General features: G+C 37.9%; 1 protein-coding gene across 1 annotated transcript in view; it reads left to right on the forward strand.

The window, feature by feature from the left end:
• The window catches only part of kiaa0586 (KIAA0586 ortholog), a 155,979-nt gene that overhangs the window by 128,543 nt on the left and 985 nt on the right, over positions 1–26,451 (forward strand). The window contains exon 31 of the mRNA XM_079832271.1: positions 17,550–17,606. Coding sequence (XP_079688397.1) covers positions 17,550–17,606 — 57 coding nt within the window. The remainder of the gene's footprint in view (positions 1–17,549; positions 17,607–26,451) is intronic.

Genomic DNA, 26,451 nt, shown 5'->3' on the forward strand with positions numbered 1-26,451 from the left:
GCATGCACACACTAATGTTATGTGATGTAGTGCGGGTGTGCATTTAGAGTGCACGCTTTCACTGCGTTATTTAGTCATATTTATATAATTTAATATAGTTGATAAATATCACAAGAAAAGTTTCTCCAGGTATCAGCATAACAAATTTGGTATTGATTTTATACATGTTTACGAAACTAGAAGTTAATATTAAGTAAGTTACATTTTTCACACCATATTACCTGTTTTTGCTCTATTTCACCAACAAAAATAGTTCAAAACAGGCCACAGCACTGTAATTGCGTCTCTGAGCAACACACAGTGTTTCCTTACTTAATGAATCAGCATTTTGAACAAATCGGTTGAATCTCAATGACTCATTAACAGTGACTCGCTGCCACCTACTAGCAGATTTTAATTTAAAATTTAAAGTATCTTTTCATGTTTTAAATAATTTCAAATATCAATATTCAACGTTTTATGTTTTAAACATCAACCCATTATTTATGTATAACTGCAGGTTATTAATTTGTCACCTCTGAGCTGCACTAACTGTCTGTGTAAATTATCTAAATCCACTACAAATGCAGCTTCTGTGTTCCTCTCCATTGCAAAGATGCATTGGTAACACTTTACAATAAGGTTGTATTAGTTAACAATAGTTAATGCATTAGTTAACAATAGTTAATGCATTAGTTAACATGAACTAACCATGAACAACACCTCTGTTCAGCATTAGTTCATCTTTGTTACCGTTAGTCAATAAAAATCAAGCTGTTCATGGTTTGTTCATGTTAGTTCACAGTGCATTAACTAATGTTAGCAAGATTTTAATAATGCATTAGTAAATGTCAAAATTAACATTAACAAAGATAAATAAATGCTTTTAAGTGCAGTTCATTATTAGTTCATGTTAACTAATGTAGTTAAGTAATGTTAACTAATGAACCTTATTGTAAAGTGTTACCGATGCATTTTGTTGATACTTATTTCATTTAATTGGTAACTATTATATCTTATTATAATACAATTTTATTAAATTTATGAAATTGACGCAAAAGAGGATGCATGCATATAATTAGGTTTAAAAAATAAATGTATACAGGTAAAAATGCCCATAAAAGGTCAAAATCAATTGAAACTTTTTGGAAAAGATTATTTCTGTCACTGCTGTGAACTGACCACCACACAGAATATGAAAAATATCAAACACTTTTGGAGTCAGCTGACCACGGCAGTCCTAAACTTGCTAAGGTGCAGCACAAACACACTCAGCAACAAAATATCGTCTAATTATCGTTGTCGAGAAAATCCCAGAAAATATCAAGATATCATTTTTTGTCAATATCACATACCCCTAGGAGACACGCGAGTGACGCATGTACGCAATTTCCTGCGAAAATCATCCCATCAGGTCTAAAATATAAACACTTATAATAGGCTTACCATAGTGAATCAGGGTAAGACAAAAATTGAAAATGGTGTTAATTTTTAGCAAAAAAAAAGTGAAATAGTGTACCTTTAAGAAATACATTTCTAATGTTGATATGCAAGTTAATAAAAACGTGATAATCTTTATTTTATTTAGTTTACCGCATTTGTAATTCTAAATTATGACTTTTCAGTGTAGTAAATCTTGACTAACATTATAAGTGGACTTTGATGTGTATTATAGGATCTTTTTATATAAGAAATAAACTACCAACAGTAATGTTAGGCCTTTACATACGTAATAGAAATAGTACATCTTTGTCTTCACTTGAAATCAGCCTGATATCTGTATGATGTCCTCTGAAGCTGGTGTTACTCTATAAATCATAGCATTATTAATGTTTTTGTTTCAGTTTGTGCTCGCTGTGGGCCGTGATCTTGTGTTTCCTCTTCAAACAGCAGTCTAACGCAAACAAACAGTACACACAGTGAGACGCTGTCTCCGCTTTTCACTTCTCATCGCATGGCTCCTCACGGGGAGGCTGCTTTAAACAGATGAGAGGAGATTATTTACCCCATGTCTGCTCTCAGGTTTGTGGCGAAAGAACGACAACTCGAGTGTGTTTGTTTAAACAACTCGCCCGTTGGCTGATAGCCGACAACGTATAACATTTTTGTATACGTGTACAGTTTTGCATAATCATAGGTCTAGTATTAGTGCTGTTGTTTTGCCTCAAAACTTTACGAAGTAGACGCCACATGAAATGAGAATCTAATTGACTGATATGTTTAAATTGTATACAAACTTCTGGCATAAATGCTGCGTATTCATCCACTGCAGCTGTAAAGGGCTGTCGACAGTTTTGGCACTTTAAAGCTGTCCGAAACCCTAGCCAGGAGACCACAAACAGGCTTAAATTGACGCTATGCTTTTGCAATGTTTTTCTATTAAAGCAGGAAGTTAAGGAATAACAATCAAACCCAATGAAAGAATAACAAACCAGCAAGAAAGTTGGATTCTCTCTTTGTCCTCACACAAGCCCATCCCCCCGCAGTACTATGGGCCGTTCGGATGTAAACTCATGGTCCAAAAGCTCTGGAATAACACGCTACATAAACAAGCCCGAAGAGTTGAGGTGAAGACAGCCAGTCTCAGTTTTGCAGTCACCCAGAACCCCACCACATGGAGATGAATGAATGGAGCAAGACAGTAAAGACAGGGAAGCTTTTGAAACACTGCCTTTCGCTGCAAATAAGGCCCGTCTGGTCCAGATATGTCATCTCTGTGACCCGTAACGCTCCTGTGTTGATCTTTACATGTGTAAACAGAGTTCAGTAGCGGCCATTCACTTACAACAACTCAGAAAATGGCGGGAGAAACCATCTTGCTCTAAACAAAACAATGGAGGGCCGCAGGCTTAACTGGACTTAGTGCTTAGAACACAATGTTATTATTTGCTCAGTATTTGAGACAATGTAGTTACATGGCTAGTCAAATTCACATTTCCCACAAAATACGGACGGAAGAAGAGCAACTCGAGTTCAATGATTTTAATATGCTCTTCCCCACTCAGTTTTTTGTAACATACTTGACCTGAATAGTGAACGTCAACTCTTCTGCTTAAAATACTCTGGGAGATTAAGATATATTAGTTTTACGTTTGTGAGCTGTCATTTAAGAGCAGCTGTACTTTAAAAGGCATTGATCGACCAAGCCAAACGCTGTATTTAATTTGTGCACTCTTTGTAGCTTAATTGAGAAGTCATGCAGGACGAGACTAAGCTGCCAAGAGAAAAAGCAGGACTGAGAGTTGACAATGCAAATCTGCAGGCCGTTGCAGAAATTGACTTTAAATTTACTGCCGTAAAATGTTACATAATACACCGCAATGTACTCGGTAAGAGTTTTTCATGTTTTTGGAAGTCTTTTATGCTCACCAAGGCTTCTTTTCTCGGATCAAAAATACAGTAAAACAGTAATACTGTGAAATATTACAATTTAAAATGTAGAACGGTTTTCTGTTTCAATATATTTTAAAATGTAATTTATTTTTGTGATGCTAAAGCTGAATTTTCAGCATCATTACCCCAGTCTTCAGTCACATGATCGTACAGAAATCATGGTATTTGACTTTTTGAAATGTAAGTCCTAGAAAACCCCTGAAAACCATATTTATGAAAATGTACTTGAAAAGTGCTTGAATTATTAAAAGACAATATATGTGAAATTAGTTAAATTTTATTGCTAAATACTGCAGCGCGTCTAAATCAAATTTTCCATGGATATGAGCTAATAGCTCATATAAATATCCAAGTATATGATACAGCCTTCATTCTTCAGGTCAATCATAAATTCATGAGAAAAAAAAATCAGTTTGAATAGAGAAAGTGATATCTTTGTCATAGTATCCTTTCAAAAGTTACCACAGTCATTGCATGTGCTGCACTTTATTTGTACCATTTTGTTTTATTAGTTTATTTTTATTTATCTATTTACCTTTTTCAGAATTTGAAAAATAGATATTGTTTGATAATTGAGATCTCTGATTGTAATCTTTGAAAACCAAAAAAGTAATGCTTGAAGATTTTACAGTATCTGTACAAACTCTGTTTGCTGATTTGCTGCTCAAGAAACATTTCTTCTTATTATTATTAATACATTATTTTTTTTAGGATTCTTGATTGTTCAAATCAATTTAATGCATCCTTGCTGAATAGATGTATTAATTAAAACACATAAATGTATATATAAAAAACATTATTTTACTGTTTAAATTTTTTTTAAATAATGTTAGCTATAACAATTTTACTGTAAAAAAAATGTTTTTGTCTTGTTGAATAAAATATAGATTTTTCAATATTGTAGATAAATTATATTTAACTCATACTTCCAGAAACCATATATTTTGCAGTAAAAATGGTAAGGTAGCAAATTTTTTTTAGTCAACAAATTTTTTTAATTTGTTTTATGAACTTTTCTTCCCACAAAACCTGCGCAACCTGCAGAGACAAGTTGCCACATTTACTTCAGAATGTGTAAAACTCTGAAGTTAGCCACCACTGCCATCAAATAAAAGAAGATATCATATAAAATTTTATATTTTCATAGTAAAAATATCAGTAACCATGGTATTTGGCAGACACCATGATAAAACAAGACTGTATCATCTGTAAATGGCAAAGTTTTATTTGCATTCAGTCTGTGTTGTCGTGTTCTCCTCTAAACGGTTTGTTTTGACAGCAGGGTGTGGTATGACAGTGTCAAGTGTCTGTATAAGATGGGTAAGTGATGACTGTAGTCGGTCTGTTTGTCTGTAGTTCCACACTGAATCCTTATCTGCTGTTGATTGACAGAGACTCGCCTGGCCAAGTTCTTGTTTATCGTCATGCTCCATCAAGTTTTCCCATCTCCTGACCTGCAGATGCTGCAGAGCGATTTCACGCCACAGTTACGGCTCGCCACCCTGCAGAGTCACAGTGGCCGTAACATAACCGTCACAGGGTTCAGCAGACAAAGCTCTCAGATCACTTCTGAAGACTTTTATGGCTTCAGTACTGCTGAGTTACAGGGATTTTGCTATGCCGTATTAGATGTTGGAATGGTTCACAGTAAAATTGCACTGCAGTTAGTCACAGTGTGCATGTGTTCGCAAAGAAGAAGCTTGATTACCCTTTACTTGAAGTTTAAGTTTATAATGCATTTTAAACATAATCGCAATGCATTGAAAGCACAAAAGAGCTACAATGTTTACACATTTTCAGAAATCAACCTGTGGGTAAATTGGTCTAGTTACAGTTGTCTCTGCACATGAATTTGAGACAGAAGGAAGTATTCAAATTACACACTTCAAGTAAAGTGTTGCAGAAATTTGAATATAAGGAAGTAGAATGAAAATTAACTGGAATTCAAAGAAACTCATATAACTACACTATATTGGCAAAAGGTTTAGGAAGATTGCGTTTAAATGCACATGAACTTTAATGTCATCCCATTTTTAATCCGTAGGGTTTAATATGTAGTTGGCCCACCCTTTGCAGCTATAACAGCTTCAACTCTTCTGGGAAGGCTTTCCACAAGGTTTAGGAGTGTGTTTATGGGAATTTTTGACCATTCCTCTAGAAGTGCATTTGTGAGGTCAGGCACTGACGTTGGACGAGAAATCCAGTCTCCGCTCTAGTTCATCCCAAAGGTGTTCTATCGGGTTGAGGTCAGGACTTTGTGCAGGCCAGTCAAGTTCCTCCACACCAAACTCGCTCATCCATGTCTTTATTGACCTTGCTCTGAGCACTGGTGCGCAGTCATGTTAGAACAGGAAGGGGACATCCCCAAACTATTCCCACAAAGTTGGGAGCATGAAATTGTCCAAAATGTCTTGGTATGCTGAAGCATTAAGAGTTCCTTTCACTGGAACTAAGGGGCCAAGCCCAACCCCTGAAAAACAACCCCACACCATAACTCGTCCATCGGATGGCCAGACAGAGAAACGTAATTCGTCACTCCAGAGAACATGTCCCACTGCTCTAGAGTCCAGTGGCGGCGTGCTTTACACCATTGCATCCGACGCTTTGCATTGCACTTGGTGATGTAAGGCTTGGATGCAGCTGCTCGGCTATGGAAACCCATTCCATGAAGCTCTCTACGCACTGTTCTTGAGCTAATCTGAAGGCCACACAAAGTTTGGAGGTCTGTAGCTATTGACTCTGCAGAAAGTTGGCGACTTCTGCACACTGTGCACCTCAGCATGCGCTGACCCCGCTCTGTGATTTTCCACTGCCTACCACTTCGTGGCTGAGTTGCTGTTGTTCCCAATTGCTTCCCCTTTGTTATAATACCACTAACAGTTGACCGTGGAATATTTAGTGGTGAAGAAATTTCACGAATGGACTTATTGTCAACCTATCATGGTACCACGCTTGAATACACTGAGCTCCTGAGAGCGTCCCATTCTTTCACAAGTGTTTGTAGAAGCGTCTGCATGCCTAGTGCTTGATTTTATACACCTGTGGCCATGGAAGTGATTTGGAACACCTGAATTCAATGATTTGGCGAGGTGTCCCAGTACTTTTGGCAATATAGTGTATAGTTTTTAACTGATCTCTGGCCCGCATTCTGAGTAACTCCTAGAAAAAACTTCTGACCTTAAAGATGTCAAGATGTGGAAAACAAATCAGGATTTGTCTAATTTCATTGCACGCGAAGAGTTTCTTCTTCTGTAGTGTTTATCAGTGCTCTAAACGCCTGTCGGGGTAATTGTTTGTGCTGTTTGTGTCTAGTTAAGAATAAAACCCTCGTCCAGTTGTTCAGTGTAATCTGAGGAAGGCTGAGAATCTGATGTCAGTCCGTCCAGCTGTACTGACATGTCTGTGTCTGAACAGCTGCAGAAGGCCACTTACTCAGGCCACGCATATAATTTTATTGTGTCTGTTCAGGACGCTGCATGTTTGAAGTTCCTCACCATGCCCTTCTGTTACGACAGCCCTCTTCCACTGACGCCAACTGGCCAAGTGCGGCCCGGAAAATGGCATGAGCAAGTCCAGGAAATGGTGTTTATCACCAGCTATAAAAATGTGTTGTCATATTACTCTTGTGCTTTCTATAACCGTAGTTTCTGGCAAAATACATTCGTTTTTACAGTTATTGTTGTAGTGCATCTAAAATCCTAACGAATCCAAACCCTGTGGTTTCTTCTGTGGCGGATTTTCGGTGAATAATTTTCATAAGTTTACTTTTCATAAGTTGAGTGTAAACACTGTGGCTTGGTTTGTTTGAGTGGCTTGACATGCTTGATAACTTCTGGTTCCACCAATGGCATGAGTTTGGGGTGGAAACTATCTGTTTATCTGACCAATAGCAGACAAGGCCGTTTTTTGGCAACCTGTTTGAAAACTTTTGAAATTGTTCACTGTTGTCCTAAACACTCTGTATACATTTTTTAATGGAAAACAGAGAAATTTTCCTTAACACACTATAAACTCTCACACTCTTGCGTTTGGAGATGTTGCAGCAGGCGTATCACGCAGTCCCGTCTCATCCTGTCAAGCATGAGATCAGGCGTAGAGATAAGGTTCCCCTCACAGATGGATGAGTGGAGATGAGAGGGATAGACTTTTGAAAATGAACCGAGTTTGAGTGCGGCTGTGCGCTCCAATAGTCATCACCTCTTCACCCCTGACTCCTCATCTGCCAGACGGAGTGAAGAGGGGGGCTCATCCCTGGAGCAGGGCCGCTTTGATCAGCCGAGCCAGGCAGCGGCGCTAAGCCACGCGGCAGAAGGCCCCATCTCTGCTTTCACAGGTGGAGGAGCAGGCTTTCATGGGAGCGCTCCCGTTACAGTGCGCAGAGGTTTCGTGAGGTTACAGCTTGGGTTTGTGTTTGATGATGGGCTGAGTGGAAGCTACAGCCGTGCTGTCTGAACAGATGGACAGATGTGTGTCCTCCTGCGTGACACAGGCCAATATGGGCCCACTTTACAGGAAACTACAGGCTCCTGAGTAATTCTGCTGTTGTAGGATGCAGAGATGACTAGCTTCTCAGATGCGATTAGTTGGTGAAGTGCTTTTTTTGGGGTGGACAGCTATTTAACGAAGCTATTTGTTGCTGTATGTATACACTATTGTTCAGAAGTTTGAAAAAAAAAAAAATTGTTCAGAAGTTTGGCGTTGGTAGTTTAAAAAAAATACTTTTATTCAACAAAAGATTTTTGTTTTAAATAAATGCATTTTTATTATTTGATGAATACAAATGCATTTATTTAAAATAGACATAATTTGTAACCAAAAATCTTTTGTTTCCACAAAAATATTAAGCAGCACAACATTGATAATAATAAGAAATGTTTCTTGAGCATCAAATCAGCTTATTCAAATGATTTCTGTGAGTAATGATGCTGAAAATTCAGCTTTGCCATCACAAGAAAAAAAATATTTATTTTATAATATTTATTTCACATAATTGTTATTTTTTTCAAACAAATAAATTCAGCCTTGGTGGTGATCATAAGATCCTGATCATGATTTATTAAAAAAAAATATGATAATATAGTATATAATGTGTATATGCATATATGTTTTATCTGATTATAATTCATTTTTTTGTTTGTTTTATTCATATTCCTGAAAAAGAACATAGATGGCCAATCAATAGGCACATTGCCTTGCTGTCAGTTATTTCATATTTTGAATAGCAAGCATCAGCAGCTAACCATAACCAGAGCAATACGACTCAGTGCTTCACGATGTAACGCATGACTTCTTCATGGCTTATTACTTCATTTTATGCTGGTTCATTTAATTGTTTTGCCACTTTGACATGGCTCAGTGTTTTATTTCATAGGTGAGTGTGTTTGCAGCTAGATCTCTCTCTCTCCACTCATCTGTTTCCTATCAGACCTGTTCTCACTGCCAACCTGTCAACCTCTCTCTTTCTCTTTCTCTCCCTCTCCTTCTTCCATCTCTCCTCTCCTCCCTGCGGGTGTACTGGAATGGACCCCAGTGTCCTATCAAAATCCTGGCTCACACCCGATTTCCTACAACCGGACCGGCATCTTGAATCTATCAGTGCTGTCACAATCGCCTGCTGCTCAGATCCCAGTCTTACGTCCAAGTGCTGCCACATCTCAGCTCTGCCTTACCATCTCCATTATTATTCTTTACCAGCCAAAAGATGTTCATCATGCATTGATGAATGAACATGAACAATGTCTCTTTTGATCAATTTAATGCATCCTAATTACTGGCCCAAAACGTTTGTAAAGTAGTGTATATACTACTATTTAAATTATTCTTTTTATACTTATTTATTTAATATGAATATCAATATTGAAAAAAGGTGCATCACTGTTCTCTCCTAAAAGGATGTCCCATCATGCATTGCAACAGATCCGTGTGTGTTTGCCAGCGAACACACGTAGATGCCTTTCCGTCACTCCCCCTCATTCCAGATAATTTTGGCTCTATAGACAGATGCTGTCCTGTTCACAGATGGCTGAGAGTCCGGGCCGCTCGCCCACAGGCCCACCCGGGCACCCCTCACTGATTGCAGCTCCTCCTGCGGGGACGAGGCCCCCACATACCTGCGATACGCTCGGCGGGCCTTCAACAGAGGAGCGTTCCAGACTCAAATGGCCTGATTGGAGCTGACGGCTTACTTTTCAAAGGCATGCCTGTTAATTACCAGATCTGAAGCTTTGGAGGTGTGCTAAGCCAATATAACGCTTTGTTGGCTGGGCCAGATAGTAAATAGTTTTCAGGTAAAATGTCATGTGATCTCCCTCAAGTCTGCTTGATTCCAGGAGTCCATCATAGAGTTTTTGTTGGGAGCTGGTGGGAAGTTACACCGCATGAGAACGCAGATCTAACGTGCAGCTGGCGGACACACATCAAGAAAGGGCGTGGACAATCAAAAGCCTTTGTAGATATCAAAGCAGTTTTGGGATTTCACTTATTTTTTGCCCTAAATTATATTTTTCTGGAATAGTGCAAGCTGTGGGAGAGTTTCTAACTGCTTTTTGGAGGGTTTTGTAATGCTTAAAGTGTCATATCATGAGAAATAATCAAATTAATGTTGAAGTTAAAATATAACCCAACTTCCATACCTTCCACCCCAATTCAAACAAGAATATTTAATAAAACTAAGCTGCAAAAGCTTGTCAATTTGATCCAAACATTACGAAAGAGCAGCTAAAATGTATTTTTAACATAATCTTTCACTCTGATATTTACAGTTTGAGTGATACACTTTAGATTTTTTTGTGATTCTGTGATAATATCATGCAGCTTTTTTGCAAAGATGCAGTTTTTGAAGGATGTAAAATAAAAAGTTAAAGTATATTGAACGCAACAGCAATCTCATTTTGCATTCAGAGAGGGTGTTTGCATAGTCTTAAAGACAATGGAGCAAATTAAATGTTCATTTTGAGTCAGGGAGAGGTGAGAATGTGGTTAAACAAAACTAAATGATGAATGTTTTGGTACAAAAAAAACATTTGAATAACATTTAGTAATGAAAACCTTAGTAAAGAATATGTTATATGACCCCTTTAACCCCAGTGCTGAAATTTTATTTATTTATTTTTAATTAATTATGTTTGTATATTAAAAAATTGATTAGTTAGTGAATTGAAAAACTTAAATCTCTAAATAATTATACCATTTAAATATACCATTACAGCTGCTTAGCTAAATGATTAAATCATTTTAGCCCAATTATAAAGGCAGTTTGTTGCTTATTTCCTTTAGTCTATTGTAGTATTTTCAGAGTAATGTAAAAATTAGACTTAATTTAGTATTCTAGACGTAACCGTTGATGGGGTGAGTGAAAAAGGACTTCTGTTGTTTTCTTTTGTGTTGAAGGAAACCTCATTAAATCAAAATTTGGCGAAAGAAAGGCCAACCTTGGCAGAGCTCTTTCTGGAGCAGAGCCGATTTCTCAATGATTTTACCTTTCTGTTTGACCTGCTTTGAAACTGGTCCATATGAGTTTTTTTTTATTCTCAGCCATTTTTGAGGCTCTGTCTCTGAAGGTCCCCTAGATTCTCTTGGGACAAATAACCTACTTATCTAAAAATAACAATCAGTCCAAAGAAGTGTCCTTAGCAGTTCACTGTCAATGGCTTTATTCTGGCATGCTTTTGAAAGCCCAGATCAACGTGGCTCCTGTGAAATGCATCTTTGCTGAATGGAAAAAGTTGTGTTAATATATTATAATGCAGCGTTGCCAGAAAACTGACGCTCTGAAATCCCAAAGTTTAGTTGTCCTGCTGTGGTCTGAGTTTGTGAGAGAGTATTTGAGAAGATTCATATCGCAGTTCTTGAAACCCTCCAGTTATGCTGGGCTAATACAATCGATCCAGCAGATGGTGGCTGGCTATATTAGATTAAACCGCCTAAATATATTTTGCTATATCATTATTCAAAATATAATACAGTCAGATTTAAAAAATATATATATATTTACACATTTTTACATGATTATTTTCATCCCACAGGTGGTGGCAATATTACATTAAAGCTCCTAAATATCAGAATATAATAGTTATTAAAACATTTTTTACAGTTCTGATGAATCTCACAAAAACATGTCTAGGTCACATTTTACCCCAAAATCAAAAGAGTTAAGAGTAAATTTGCACATTTGTACATGATTATTCTCGTGACAATTAAGAATGCTTTCCCCAAATTTACAGTACTGTCATGCTTATGGATTTTTTATTTATTTATTTTGTATACATTTTTTACATCAAGGTAATGCAAAATTTAGGGAGAAAGAGGCTTAATTGTCATGCTAATCTCACAACACTTTTTTTTTTTTTAATTAGAATATACATTTTTATATATTTTTAGAATTAGAATACTTTTATTATTATACATATCTTTTGAGAATTTGAATATTTTTAGAATTTCGAATATTCACCCACCACCTTTTGAGCTCTTCTAGTCTATCTCTAGGACTTTGCAGCCATCTTAATTTGGTCACTTAATTAATATTGATGAGTTTGATGATTTTCAAGCTGACATTTCAGTTGAATTCTTATAGATTTGTTGTTTAATTCGTTTTTTTACATTTTGGGGTAAAATGTGACCCGGTCATGCTAATGACAGGTTTTATGAGATTCACCTCTTGGCCGACGTGACATTTAAAGGGTTCTGATGGCCTACAGTGGTCTTAAACAGTGGCCTTGTCTTTGTGATGTTCTGATACAGTGTCAAATGCTTTTAAAGAGCCCTTGGAGGGAGAGGGGGGAGGTTTCTCAAAATGAAGACGGATAAGATCTTTCTCTGTTCTCTTTCACTCTCTCTATCTTCCTTGCTCTCTCTCTATCTTTGGCCCTGAGCAGTGGCCTCGATGACCCTATCTCCTCTCGGCTCCTTGACCCCTGTGTGTGAGGTTACGGCCCGGCTTCTCCACATGGGGCTCCTGCCTGCTGTCTAAATCCAGCTCTGTTCCAACCTCTCCAGCAGATCCAGATGAAAGCAGCATTGAGAGGCTGTCCCATCACCCCAAGCCCCCCTCCAGCCCTCCTTGGACAGAGCAAGAGAGGGGGATGAAAGTTCCTCTGGCCGAATGCAAATCCCCCCTCGATCCCAACTCAACCCTGTTGCTAGATCTTCACACAGCGGCCCCCCGTCTCTTTATCAGTGGGATCTACTGAGAGGACGGTCCACGTGACCCTGGTTTCAAACCACATCAGAAGCCCCATCCATGCCGTAGTTCCCTCTCTAGGGTGTAGGGTGGGGTCACGTGGACCCCTAACCAAAGGTCATAACCTCTTGACTCTCAATTAGCACTCCCTGTTTTCAACGCTGCTCTTGTTTCTGAGGTCGGGACTGATTGAAAAGGGGGAGATGGGTGGTGGGCGGCACTTTGCAACACAATGCTTCAATCGGCGGCCCATGCGGCTTTTCTGAGCGGTGCTGTAAACAAGCCCAAAGAAAAGGATTAGTTAAGAGCCATTGAAGGCTTTGATTGACTTAATCTGTCTTTAGGGGATAGGAAGTTTGATGGGGTTTTAAATGCTCCGAGGACGACCCCAGCTCCACCTGGCCTCATGAACGGAGGCTCGCGGCTCAGCAGGGTTATGTCAGGAGGTCTCCACCTGTGGAAAAAATCCCTATAAATCAAATTCAACCTGACATTAGTCTCAAGGAACAACCCTTTGGCTGTATTCCACAGAAATGAGGTAGGGAATATGGTATAACTAATTAATGGACCATTCGTCTCGCTTTGACACATTGACGAAAGAAAGAACTCTTGACCGACTCTTTAAAAACACACACCCTGTTTCTTAGCTTTGTATGGTATTTATCTTGTTTTTAACCTGCATACCCTTTTATGATTTATCTCGGCTCACTTTAGAGCATGGGAACGGTACTGTGATGTCACTCGAAGCAAATACATAAAGCTGAAGGAATGTTGAGTGCTGTTAACACTGTAGTCAGCACTTCCTTTACATTAAAGAACATCATCTATCTCATTTAGTTTACGCTCAATCGGGTCATGAACGGCTTCGTCTTTGTACTGTCATTTCCCATCATTAATCTTGGATTTCCAGATTCTATTCCAGTTCACAAGCTCTCAGTTCAGTCAAAGTTTTTGAGTCTTCTTTTTAGACATTCATTACAAGGATTAGCTCAAAAAAATCTGACACGAATCAGACTCGTTCTGCTGTATCTTTTAAACTTCCTAAAAGAACCGGTTTAAAAGATTTTGTGCACAAGCCCATTGTGTTCCTCGCATGAGGATAAAAAACATTTAACAAAGCATTTCCCCAAAATAAGCCAACAGAGTCTTGTTTTATGCCTTCCAGTCTAGTCCTGTAAGTTTGGGTTTTAAGACGTGTCTGGCATTGGCTTGCAGCAGGGAAAGTTTGGAGGTGAATGCCTCTCTTTAACACCTTGTCATGCCTTTAGGGGAACTGAGTGGAGGGTATGTGTATAACTGTGTGTGTGTGTGTGTGTGTGTGTGTGTGTGTGTGTGTGTGTGTGTGTGTGTGTGTGTGTGTGTGTGTGTGTGTGTGTGTGTGTGTGTGTGTGTGTGTGTGTGTGTGTGTGTGTGTGTGTGTGTGTGTGTGTGTGTGTGTGTGTGTGTGTGTGTGTGTGTGTGTGTTTCTGTAGCTCTAGCCCAGCTGTGCTCATGTTATGTTGTCACCTCATGCTGAAGGATGAAACGGTTTGAGTTTTCTACCCAAAGCACAGAAACACAATAGATTTTTTACTCCGATGAGCACATTTTCTCAGGAGACCCTCTTTCGTGACCCTCCTCGCATGCTGTCCATATATACAATACATTTAATGCTCTGCCATGACGCTGTAAGCTTGACGTCGACTAGTTAAGTCTAAAACTAACTAATGCTGATCATGGCCTATAGAGGACGCTACAGGATAAGAAATCTTTGAAGTCCACTTTTACGCTCAGTTTCTAAGAGTTAAAATGACAAATAAATGCAGAGCGGCCCACAAGATATGTTTGATTATACCATCTGGATGCTCAAAATTGATGAGGTGAATGCACGTTTTAAACAGTTAATCGGCGTTCAAAACGAATCCGCTGCTGCATTATAACGCACACACATACAGTAGCTCGCAGATCACGCGCACAAACATTCAGTAGTGCAGAAATGTATCGTCAAAACTGTCCTATGATTTATCAGTAAATTAGCATAGAAACGTTCTATCATATATTTATTGACCCCAAAGACAAAATAACTGATAAAAGTATGTCATATGCCATAGCTGTGCACAAGGCAAACTGTGTTTGCCTATATAAATCTTAGCTCGAGGTTCAGGCTTATTTGTTCATTAATGACGTCATCGGTGGCTTGTCGACTCGACTTTAATCACAAATGTCGACCCAAAAAAATCTGAAGTCATTCAACACCTCATATATCTGTGTGTATGTATACAGTTGATGATATACTTTGAAAAAAGGAATATATTAAATGATTAGTTCACTCCAGAATTAAAATTTCCTGATAATTTAGTCACCACCATGTCATCCAAGATGTTCATGTCTTTCTTTCTTTATTCGAAAAGAAATTAAGGTTTTTGAGAAAAACATTCCAGGATTTTTCTCCATATAGTGGACTTCAATGGGGTACAACGGGTTGAAGGTCCAAAATGCAGTTTCAATGCAGCTTCAAAGAGCCCTACACTAGGGATGCCACAATTCTCAATATAATATTGAACCGTTCGGTACGCATTCACGGTTCAATACACGCCGGTGAATTGCATTTTTTTTTTTTCGGTTTTGCATTTGATTCATAATTTTTCTACAAATTCTATCATTTTCCTCCATCCCAATACTGAACAACAGGACATACATTCACATCACACGTTAGTGGTAGAGTTATACTCACGGAACACTATAGTTATTCACAATCAAGAAAGTTCATTATTTGCATGTTTTAAAGCCTTGCCGGCTCATTCGCATGCGCAGTTTTAACATGCGCTTTTCCGAGCGTGTGCACTAAACGCCTGTCAAACACGTGATTACTGAACTAAGTAGTCGTCTTACTGCGCTAATACTGTTAAATACACAAAAGGTTAACATAAACACAGTCGGTTATGTCTAAAGTGAAAGTAAAATCGCGTGTGTCTGTATTTTAGATGCACGGAGGTCTTAAATTGACAGCAGCGCAGCCTAGTGAACACGCAGTCCTTAAAGGGACAGTTCACCTGTAAAATTGTCATTATATACTCACTCTAATATTGTTCTAAACCTGTATTCATTTCTCGATGACAGAATTAGCATTTTTGAATGAACTATCCCTTTAATGTTAATACAACAACAAAAGACAAAGAGAAAATCACTCATTGCTCTTGACTGAAAAACTAATACAATATAGCTTTAATAAGAATCAATGTATATTTTATAGTGAAGTCTATGTAGTGTTTTTATTTTTACATTTATTCATTCAATTTCATACTTCAATGCTGCTGTACAGCTCTGAGCTGCCAGTGTAAATCTTTATATATATTTATTTTATATTATACAATACGCTAGGAATGTGTACAAGGGGTTTTTTTTAAGTAAAGTTTTAAGTTTAAGTAAGGTTTTTCAATTCTTTTAAGTAGAATAAAGAAAGAGTATTGCAATAAAAAATAGTCTTTTTTCTCCTTAACCTCTTGCTGTTCCTGTTGTCTAAGAATAGAATAGCAAAAAACTGAAAACCGTGGTTAAAAACCGAGGTATGTATTGAACCGTGGACTAACTGTATTGTTGCATCCCTACTCTACACGATGCCAGCCGAGGAATGGCAGAGCATTAAAGTTGACTAGTCTTATCTAGCGAAACGATCTGTCATTTTCTAAAAATTTTCCAACGTGATTACGTAATGCGTGAAGTCGTGGACATGCCTCGCAGAGCTAGTGCAAGATGAGCATTTGTGGTTAAAGGGATAGTTCACCCAAAAACGAAAATTTGATGTTTTTCTGCTTACCCCCAGGGCATCCAAGATGTAGGTGTCTTTGTTTCTTCAGTAGAACACAAATTAAGATTTTTTTACTCCAAACGTTGCCGTCTGACAGTCGTATAATGCATGTGAATGGGGTAAAAAAAAAAACATGCACAGACAACTTCAAATTAAACCCTGCGGCTTGAGATGACACATTAATGTCTTAAGACACGAAACGATCGGTTTCTGCGAGAAACCGAATGGTATTTATGCTATATTTCACCTCATATCAGACCGCCATAACTTCCTGTGAGTAAGGTCAAAATACCGGCTGGGTCATAGATATATATACGTAGATTCCTCATTCGAGCGATCCGCGCAGGCACTAATGAGGAATCTATGTATATATTGTATATCTATGACCTGGCCGGTATTTTGACCTTACTCACAGGAAGTTATGGCGGTCTGGAGAGCTGATGACATTCGTCTGATATGAGGTGAAATAATAGCATAAATACCGTTCGGTTTCTCGCAGAAACCGATCGTTTCGTGTCTTAAGACATCAATGTGTCGCCACGAGCCGCAGGGTTTAATTTGAAGTTGTCTGTGCATGTTTTTTTTTACTCTAATAGAATTAGACCCCATTCAGATGCATTATACGACTGACAGACAGCAACGGTTGGAGTTAAAAATCTTCATTTGTGTTCTACTGAAGAAACAAAGACACCTACATCTTGGATACCTTGGGGGTAAGCAGAAAAACATCACATTTTTGTTTTTGGGTGAACTATCCCTTTAAAAAGTATATAATTAATAAACATTTTTTGAAAATGACCGATCATTTTGCTAGATAACACCCTTTTTCCTTGTCTGGGATTGTGTAGTGTCCATTGAAACTGCAATTTGGACCTTCAACCCATTGGTTCCCAACAAGTGTCCAATGGTTACTATATGGAGAAAAATCCTGGAATGTTTTCCTCAAAAACCTTAATTTCTTTTCTTTTAATGTTTATATAGTAACTATAAGATATCAAACTCATTTTGTTTATTATTAATATTCTATTATTTTATGTTATATGTTATGTTATACAGTATATATACTGTATATGTGTGTTAAAAATATTAATTGTTTGTCATTAATATTTTTTTTTCTTTTTTTAAAGTCTTCTAATGCCAAAGTCTCTATAACTGCAGTTTTTGTGCCAACCTAGCAGTTTAATTTTCCCCCTGTTTTTTGTTTCTCCCCAGAATTCCCGCAGCTGAGGAGACTTTCAGATGACACGTTTTTTGGGGACAACGAGAAAGGTATTTGTGTAATTTGTTTGGTACGTCTTGATTGTTTTCATATGTGTCAGTGTAACTGCCACAGACTTGATTTCCTTCGTTTTATCCAATTTCCTCTTATTTAAATTCTTTTCTCGTTGTCGTTGGTGAAGAGCAATTTCACACATTACAGCACAGAGACCTTTCCAGAGGCTTCGTAAAACACTGCCAGACAGCTTCATTCTTGACACTCCCAAATTTCTAAGCAGCCAGATGAGAGCAGAGAAAAGACAGAGTAAAGTAGAGGAGATGTAAGCGGTCAGAAGAGGGGGGAGTTTGACTTATCTGTCCATCCTGAGAGGTTGGAACGGGGTGTAGAACTCTGTTAAGTGTTTGCAGGTGTGTTCTTAGAGGAGGTTTGAAACTGTGTTTGTGTGTTTAATACATTCAGACACTACCTACTACTACCTAGTAATTTTTTCCCAATGGTTCCTTTCTCCGGAATAAGTCAGGTTTGTGCCTTTTTTTAGGCACTTCTATTTGTTGTCGTTTGTTCTGTTTGGATCTCTGGTTGAAAGATTGGGGTTTCTGAAGCACCTGGCTACTTTCACCATCTCTGAAGATCATGCTCTTCTCTTTCAGCTGAACTTTTATTGTCCATAGTGTAATAGTTTAAAGCTGTGTTGACGGATAAGGTTTGACCTTACCACCTGGTCCTTTACAAAGACAGATACCAACCATACTCTGGTTTGGGATTTAAAGTGATAGTACACCCAAAAATGAACATTCTGTCATCATTTACTCAGCCTTGTGTCATTTCAAACCTGTTTTTCTTCTGCAGAACACTAAAGAAGCTGTTTTTCAGCTCTTATCTCAGATAGCTCACTCCCATCTGCTGCTCAGTTAGTAAAGACTTGTCAACTTTCTCTGCCATTAATACGTGAGGAGTAAGTAGGACCTAGAAGAGACTGGACACGTTGCTGACATACTGAGATGTCTTGTGCAGGTACATTGCAAAAGCATGAATAAGTGATGGAGCTTTTAGGGTATTTGTCTTTTGAAAGGAAGTAATATCCTTAATGGATCTATAGTATCGGTTATTTGTCTTGCAGAAGCCAAAGAGACAAATTAAATTTTTTTTACTTTTTTGTGGCTCTGGTTGTACTAATGCACACTGATATAACTGCTCCAATTTATTGCAACGTTTTGACCAACAGGTCTTCGTCAGGCACTTTAGTTATTTCTTTTGTCCTGCACCTGAGCCCTGTTTGGGTTTGAGGATGTGCACACCTTCTTTGTAGTTGTGACTTCTAGTTGTACTAATGCAATATTTAGAAGGGTTTTTGTAATGCGAAAATTTACAAGAATCGTTTACCCATGTTTACATGAGGGTAATTTACTTACCCTCATGTTTTTCCAAACCTGGACGATGTTTTGCCAGATTGATCAGTGAAGCTAAACCGCATTGATGTTGATGTTCACACTTGACTGGTTTGGTTATATTAAAACTTACTCTGGTGCGATTGCACTGTTAGTCTGGTTCATTTGAATTAGTGTGAACGCTGCCATCTGAACCTTAATGCGCATCAAACAAGCGGACCGAGACCCACCTTTTCAGGAATTGCTGTCTCCTTGCAGCAGATTGTCGTTTCCTGGTGCTGTTTTGACTCTTTTACGCATCTTATAAACTCTTCATGTGTCCTCTGCTGGCAAAAAATACCATATGCAAAGTGAAACAAGATTAAATGTATCATTTTCATTTTTGGTCCTGACCAAAAGAACCAAAAAGAACCAATGAATACACCTTTAGTATCTCCCTTTCCTTTTTGGGTGTACTGTTCCTTTAAAAACATCTCTTTTTTTATCTTGTCCCCATATGACCCTTAGCTCTCAGGAATATAAAAAAAAAACATCTGAGTGACCAACAACACTCTTCAGAATGTCAGAGTTAAAGTAAGACAATTATCCCATTGTTGCAATGGTTTGTTCCAAACCTAAATTCTCCAAGGATATGCAGACATTTTAGGCAAATGCATTTTTTTGTTTTGCTTGGTTTCAATCCATTTTAAACTCCCAACCGCAGACTACAATTATGTAAATGTATTCCATTTCACGTTAGTGGCCATCTTCCTGAGATTGTATGTTTAAAGAAAATTATTATTTGTGAAGATTTGTACTGATATCTTTTCAAAGCCTCTTATTAAATACTCCAATTCCAACCATCTGAGAATTTCCCAGCACACTGACATCCCTGTAGTCTTCAGCCAGATCTTTTCAGTGGCAAGGTAATGTCTGCTTCTCGACTCAAGTGTGATGTTCTTGGCTGTGTAGTTTGGGTCTTTTCACACAGATGTGAATTTTTGTGATTGCCCACACAGAAAGTGAAATCATTGCCTTAGCCCTGAAAAGGGGACAGTTCCGCAAAAAAAAAAAAATCAATTCTGTCATCATCTACTACTACTCTCATTTTTAAAACAGTCTAGACTTTCTTTGAGGGCTTATTATTATTTTTTTATCTTAGCTGTTCATTGAATGCTGTTTACTGACACCCACGCTTACTTGGGTTTGAATAGCTCAGGGCGGCTTACATGAACATGTAACTTGAAAGAAGTTTTTGTTTCTGTTGGTGGACAAAACTCCCACTCTCTTTTCATATTTTTTCATATATTTCTCTGTTTTCACTTACTTTCCCTTTCACTGCCTTCATTCGCTCTCCACCCTGAGGTGTTGTAGTCAGTCTGTAGTGTTTGTAGGCCACAGGGTTTTCCAACAAGGATCTGTGCCAAAGCTGGCCCATCTGCTCCACAGAGGCCGTGTTCACTGCAGACGGCCATAAAGACACACTACAGCAAGCAAACATGCCCGAGGGGCTTTTACCTTTGAATATTTGTGTGAAATAACATTACTTATTCAGTCCTCTCTCTTTTTTCAGTCGTTTACAGTATGAGATGAAGGCCATCACTTCCACTGTGAATGAGTTTCAGGCTCTTTGCAATGTCTTAAAGGGACAGTTCACCCAAAAGTGAAAATTGTCTTAATTTACTCACTCATGTACTCATGGTTTTCTAAATTGTATGACCTTATTTTTTTCCATATAACGAAAAAGAAGATGTTTATAGCAGAATGTCCTAGCTGTTTTTTTCCATGCAATAAATTTTAGTCTTTTCATCACACAAAACTATTTTATGGCTTCGGAAGACTTTAAATATGAAGTACGCTTTATGGACTACTTTATAGTACTTTTATGGTCTTATTTGTCTTTTTTGTTTTTGTAACACTTTATTTCAATGATCCACTTTAGACATTCTACTAACTATAAGTAATTTTGCAACTGCTTGTCAGCTATAGGGTTGGGTATCGTTTGGGGTTTTTGCGACACCGGTGGCAAATCGATACTTTAAAAACGGTAACAGTGCCTGAACTGATACTTTTTTTTTTTTTAATTAAAGAGCCACAAAACGATGGTGGATGACATTTAAAAATTGTTTTTTATGAAAATTTTTTTTTTTTTAATCTTTAAATTGAACAATTTATTAAAAGTTTAAAGTATACTTACATATATATAGATTATATAAATATAAATAAATACAAAACACAACAAATTTACTTAACAAACTCACAATAAAACCTAAGCTATCTAACCCAACTACAATTGGCCTAATTTAACACTAAGGGCCCTATTTTAACGATCTGAAACGCAAGTATCAAAGCGCGAAGCGCAAGTAACTTTGTGGGCGGGTCTCGGCGCTGTTGCTATTTTCCCGGCGGGATAAAAGGCTCTTGCGCCCGGCGCAAATCTAAAATGGGTTGGTCTGTAGTAGCTTCATTATTCATAGGTGTGGTTTGGGCGTAACGTGAATAAACCAATCAGAGCGTCATCCAACATTCCCTTTAAAAGCAGGTGCGCAAGTTCCATTATGGATTGCTATTATTATGGCGTATTTACCAGGCGCACGCCAGGAGCGGTTCACAGCCGAGGAGACTGATGTGCTTGTAAGAGCAGTGAAAGACAGAGAAGTGAAGTTGTAATGTTGTACATTATGGTAAAGGTGATTTCACAGTCTTTTTTTTTTTCAGTCTTTCAGTTTTTTCAGTTTTTCAGTCGATTTTTTTTTTTCCTGGTTCTTGACGGACAAACCAATTTGTCAGATGTCCTTATATACATATATGTCTTGCCACTATTGGGCAAACAGGTCTTATCCTTAATTATTACAATAAGCCTGAATCATTTGTAAGCTAGATTTATGCCTATTTTGTCACATATTCGTGGCACACCACAATGATTTCCGTCATCTCATGTGTTAATATTTTTTTAGTGTAACAATTTATGATTTGCAAAAATAACTGTTGCATCTGTGTAGATTACATGAGCAAAGTGTATGCGCGTTGTGCACGCTATACATTATGGTCAAGCATGCGCCCTTAAAATAGCATAATGAACAACGCGCAACGCGCCACTGACTTTAGACTAGGTTTTTTCTGGTCAGTGGCGCAATTGTTTAATGGAACAGCAAAATAGCACCAGGGATTGTTTGCGCCGGAACACGCCTCCTTTTTTGCGCTGAACCGCCCAGGTAGCGCAAGTTCATTCACTAGTTTAGCGACGTGCTTCTGTGGAGGGAAAAGCGCGCTTTGCGCGGGTGCAAAATAGGAATGACACATGCGTCGGTGTACAAAGTCAATTGCGCTGGGTGCAAGATAGGGCCCTAAATGTGTTAACACAGTACTAATAACAGCAAAGTCGTCAGTATTCTTGACATGTTTTTGTTTGCAGAAATATTACCATATTGCCTTCCCTGGCTAAATATTTTAGAACGCATCACCTTATTATTTCCATGGCAACACGTCATGCTTCTCACGTGACACACCGCAGCCACAACAGTGCTGTATGACAGATGTATCGCTTTTATTTCAGTTTTTTCTTTTTTTATTAAAAATATTCACAAACGTATTAATTATATCATGAACTATCTGATACTCCGATTTTCAAATATGTGTAAGTGAATGTGTTTTGTCATTTAAAACCCTTTATAATGATCTGTCGGATTTACATCACATAAATTAATTGTATATTAATGAATTAATATCTCACAAAATACATGAAAGTAAGTGACCGGTTAGCTGGGAAAAGAATAAACTATATAATTAATTATACAATGTGTATCTGATAAATAAATCACATAGTCAAATTATAACTGAAATGATTATTATTGCTGCTTCCATAGACATCAGTGTATTTAACAAACTATGAATGTGTTTTTTATGCTGGTATGTGCATTTAAATGTCTGAAACCTAAAATAAACATCACTTGGTTGAAAACACTGAATAGCTGTGATATGTGACAAGCACTCGGCGCGTCTGTCTCTGGCTTGGCGCCAGCCAATGCGCGAAAGCACTTTGAATTTAAGTGGCACCGAAATCTGCATTTTGATTTGGTCTGGTTATATACACCGGGTTTTGGTACCCAACCCTAGTCAGCTAGCTGTCATTAGAGTATTAGTAGACTGTCTGCTTTATATCTGCTAACACTTTATTTTTCCCCCGACAGACATTCTTCTGACAGTAAGTAACTTTGCAAGTACATGTCAACTTAATCTACTAACCCGAACCCTAACACCTAACTGTCTACTGAAGTCTACTAATACTCTAATGAGAGTTAGTTGACATGTAGTTGGAAAGTTACTCATAATTACCGAAATGTCTAAAGTGAACCGTCAAAATAAATTGCAACCTTTTTTTGGAGCTTCACTGTCACATCCTGGAAAAAGAAAGTCATGCAGGTTTGAAAGGATAGTATATGATGATATAATATTAATTTGTGGATAAACAGACCCTTTAATTAGCATGTTGCCACATTTCTGACTATCCTTGTTCTGATTGGCTTTTTATTTGTGTTTTGTTCAGATCATTTTGCCAGTGCTGGCAACAAACAAAAGGCAAATCACAGTCCAAATTATGACCAAGTCCATATTTTCCCTGTGGAAGTGCATCACCTTATGGTCTTGTTATAAGAGTCGATCCATATCAAATGTTTAGATCAGTGGGTTTTTTCTTGTTGTTATATCCAGGTTATGATTCAAGCGTGGGGTGTGAAGTGGCCTTTATTAATCATCTGTTGAATGAATCTGATTGTGTCAGTTTGCTTTGAACTCACTCCAGTAAAACCATGTGCTGGCTGTTTAGTCTGTCCAAGGCAATCAAGCTCAATATTTGTGGGAGGGAAATTATGGGAGAGGCTCATTGTAAAAAAAAAAATCTCTTTAGGTCTCCTAGTAAATGTTCTGCAGTTCAAATGATGTCTTGTGGATCAAAGCATACTAGAGGATATTTTTAAAGGAGACATATCATGGAAAACATTACTTTCCTTGCTCTTTTGAAATAAAATAATTTGATTTACTATGTGGATGTATTTCAACATACTCATGGGTCCCTCTCTGAACTCTACACATTTTTATTGATACTAAGCTACAAAAATGGCCAAGAACAAAGAACAAAGAGATTAATATATGATGTTAAATCATACATAAAAAAGTATACCTATATTTCAGCCTTTGGCGTTATATATTCTTATATTGTTATATTATATAATTTATTGTTATTTTCATTTCTCTATATATCATACATATAATAGTCAATAGGCTGGTAAATATATATATGATATATAGATACATAAAACATTTTAATTAAAATATATATCTGATATGTTTTTGTCACTTGGTTGCTGTCAAGAGCATGACGAAGAAGATAACGAATCAAAATAGACTTTAATCCACAAGCAAACACAGATGAAGGCAGGCAATGTAACACAACCATAATACACGATATTGCCAAAAGTATTGGGACACCCCTCCAAATCATTGAATTCAGGTGTTCCAATCACTTCCATGGCCAAAGGTGTATCAAATCAAGCACTAGGCATGCAGACGCTTCTACAAACATTTGTGAAAGAATGGGTCGCTCTCAGGAGCTCAGTGAATTCAAGCGTGGTATCGGAATAGGTTGCCACCTGTGCAATAAGTCCATTCATGAAATTTCCTCACTACTAAAAAATGCCACGGTCAACTGTTAGTGGTATTATAACAAAGTGGAAGCAATTGGGAACAACAGCAACTCAGCCACGAAGTGGAAGACCATGTAAAATCACAGAGCAGGGTCAGCGCATGCTGAGGCACACAGTGTGCAGAAGACGCCATCTTTCTGCAGAGTCAATAGCTACAGACCTCCAAATTTTGTGTGGCCTTCAGATTAGCTCAAGAACTGTGTAGAGATTTTCTTGGAATGGGTTTCCTCGGCCAAGCACCAAGGGCAGTGCAAAGCGTTGGATGCAGTGGAGTAAAGCACACCGCCACTGGACTCCGCCACAGACGTGTTCTCTGGAGTGACGAATCACACTTCTCTGTCTGGCAATCCGATGAACGAGTCTCTCTTTGCCAGGAGAACGGGACTTGCCTGACTGCATTGTGACAAGTGTAAAGTTTGGTGGAGGGGGGGGGGGGGGGGGTTATGGTGTGGGGTTGTTTTTCAGGGGTTAGGCTTGGCCTCTTAGTTCCAGTGAAAGGAACCCTTAATGCTTCAGCATACCAAGACATTTTGGACAATTTCATGCTCCCAACTTTGTGGGAATAGTTTGGGGATGGCCCTTTCCTGTTCCAACATGACTGCGCACCAGTGAACTGGCAGATTTTTATTTTGTATTCATACATTTGAATTACTCGTTACTTGAAATAGACAAATGTAAGCTTATTCATATATTTAACTTAAAATGATCATGTTATCTCTTAATAGACTTAATAAAACTTAAATATTTTTAGCAGTGGAAACTTGGCTAGCTTTAACAAGTTAAATCAGTAAATGCTAACTTGCTAATTGATAACACGTTTTGATAGCATTAGCATAGCCTAGCAATTGCTGAATGAACACATTTAACATCTGTTCTCAAACCAAGCTCATGCTCCACTAGTTATGGTGGTAAAAAACAACAACATAAATTCTTCTAAATTATCAAAAGAAAACTTTAAACACTACTAAATCTCCCACTTAACATTAATCTAGCACAACAACAACAACAAAAACACATAACTCTTAATTTTAGCATTTATTTTACCTTTCGAGTATCATGACAAAGCATGCTGGGAAATAGAAATCACAGCACATTTCAGTTCAATTTAAGTTTGTCTAAGTTAAAAGAAACAAGTTCATAAAACTCAAAACAATGAAACAATTTACTAAATTTACTAATTACAAAATTTTCTAAATACTCATAAAAGTTCATTTGACTAATTTGTTCAATTTAAGTGTACCCTATTCAAACTACTTAATTATTTTGAGCATTAGGGTTTACAGTGGGTATATTTACAAATACATTTTATAGGAACAGCAGTGCAAGAAAACTTGACCAGAGCATCTTCCTCTGTTGTATGTGTGTGTGAGGGAGTCTGAATCGGAGCTCCCTGCTGATCTCCATCAGTGTGTGCCCGGCGGTCCCGTGAGGCTCTCTGTTCACTCACACTTCCTCTCCTGCACGCCCCATTGATCTGGGTAAATGCCCACCCAGCCTCTGCCTGCTGCCCCCCAAAATGCAGAGGAAATGACTGATGAGTGTTTGCTTGTGTGTGTGTAAGTGTGTCACCGCCAGGCCAGTGTGTTGGTTATAAAAGATGTCCTAATAAGCAGCTGTTGTCAGTGTGTTCTGATGATGAGTTCACAGTCTGTGTGCCATTAACTGGAAAGCCTTCATTATTAGCTTAAAAGGATTACTTAATTGCATTGAAATGTCAGAATTTTTGCAAATGGAGCATTTCGATTGTGTTCTCAAAGGATGCAAGTGTTCATAAAGCCTGAAATGATAGGCTTTAATATAGCGTACAGTCAATCCAAAAATTATTT

This window comes from Gobio gobio, assembly GCF_949357685.1.
Source record: "Gobio gobio genome assembly, chromosome: 13".
NCBI lineage: Eukaryota > Metazoa > Chordata > Actinopteri > Cypriniformes > Gobionidae > Gobio > Gobio gobio.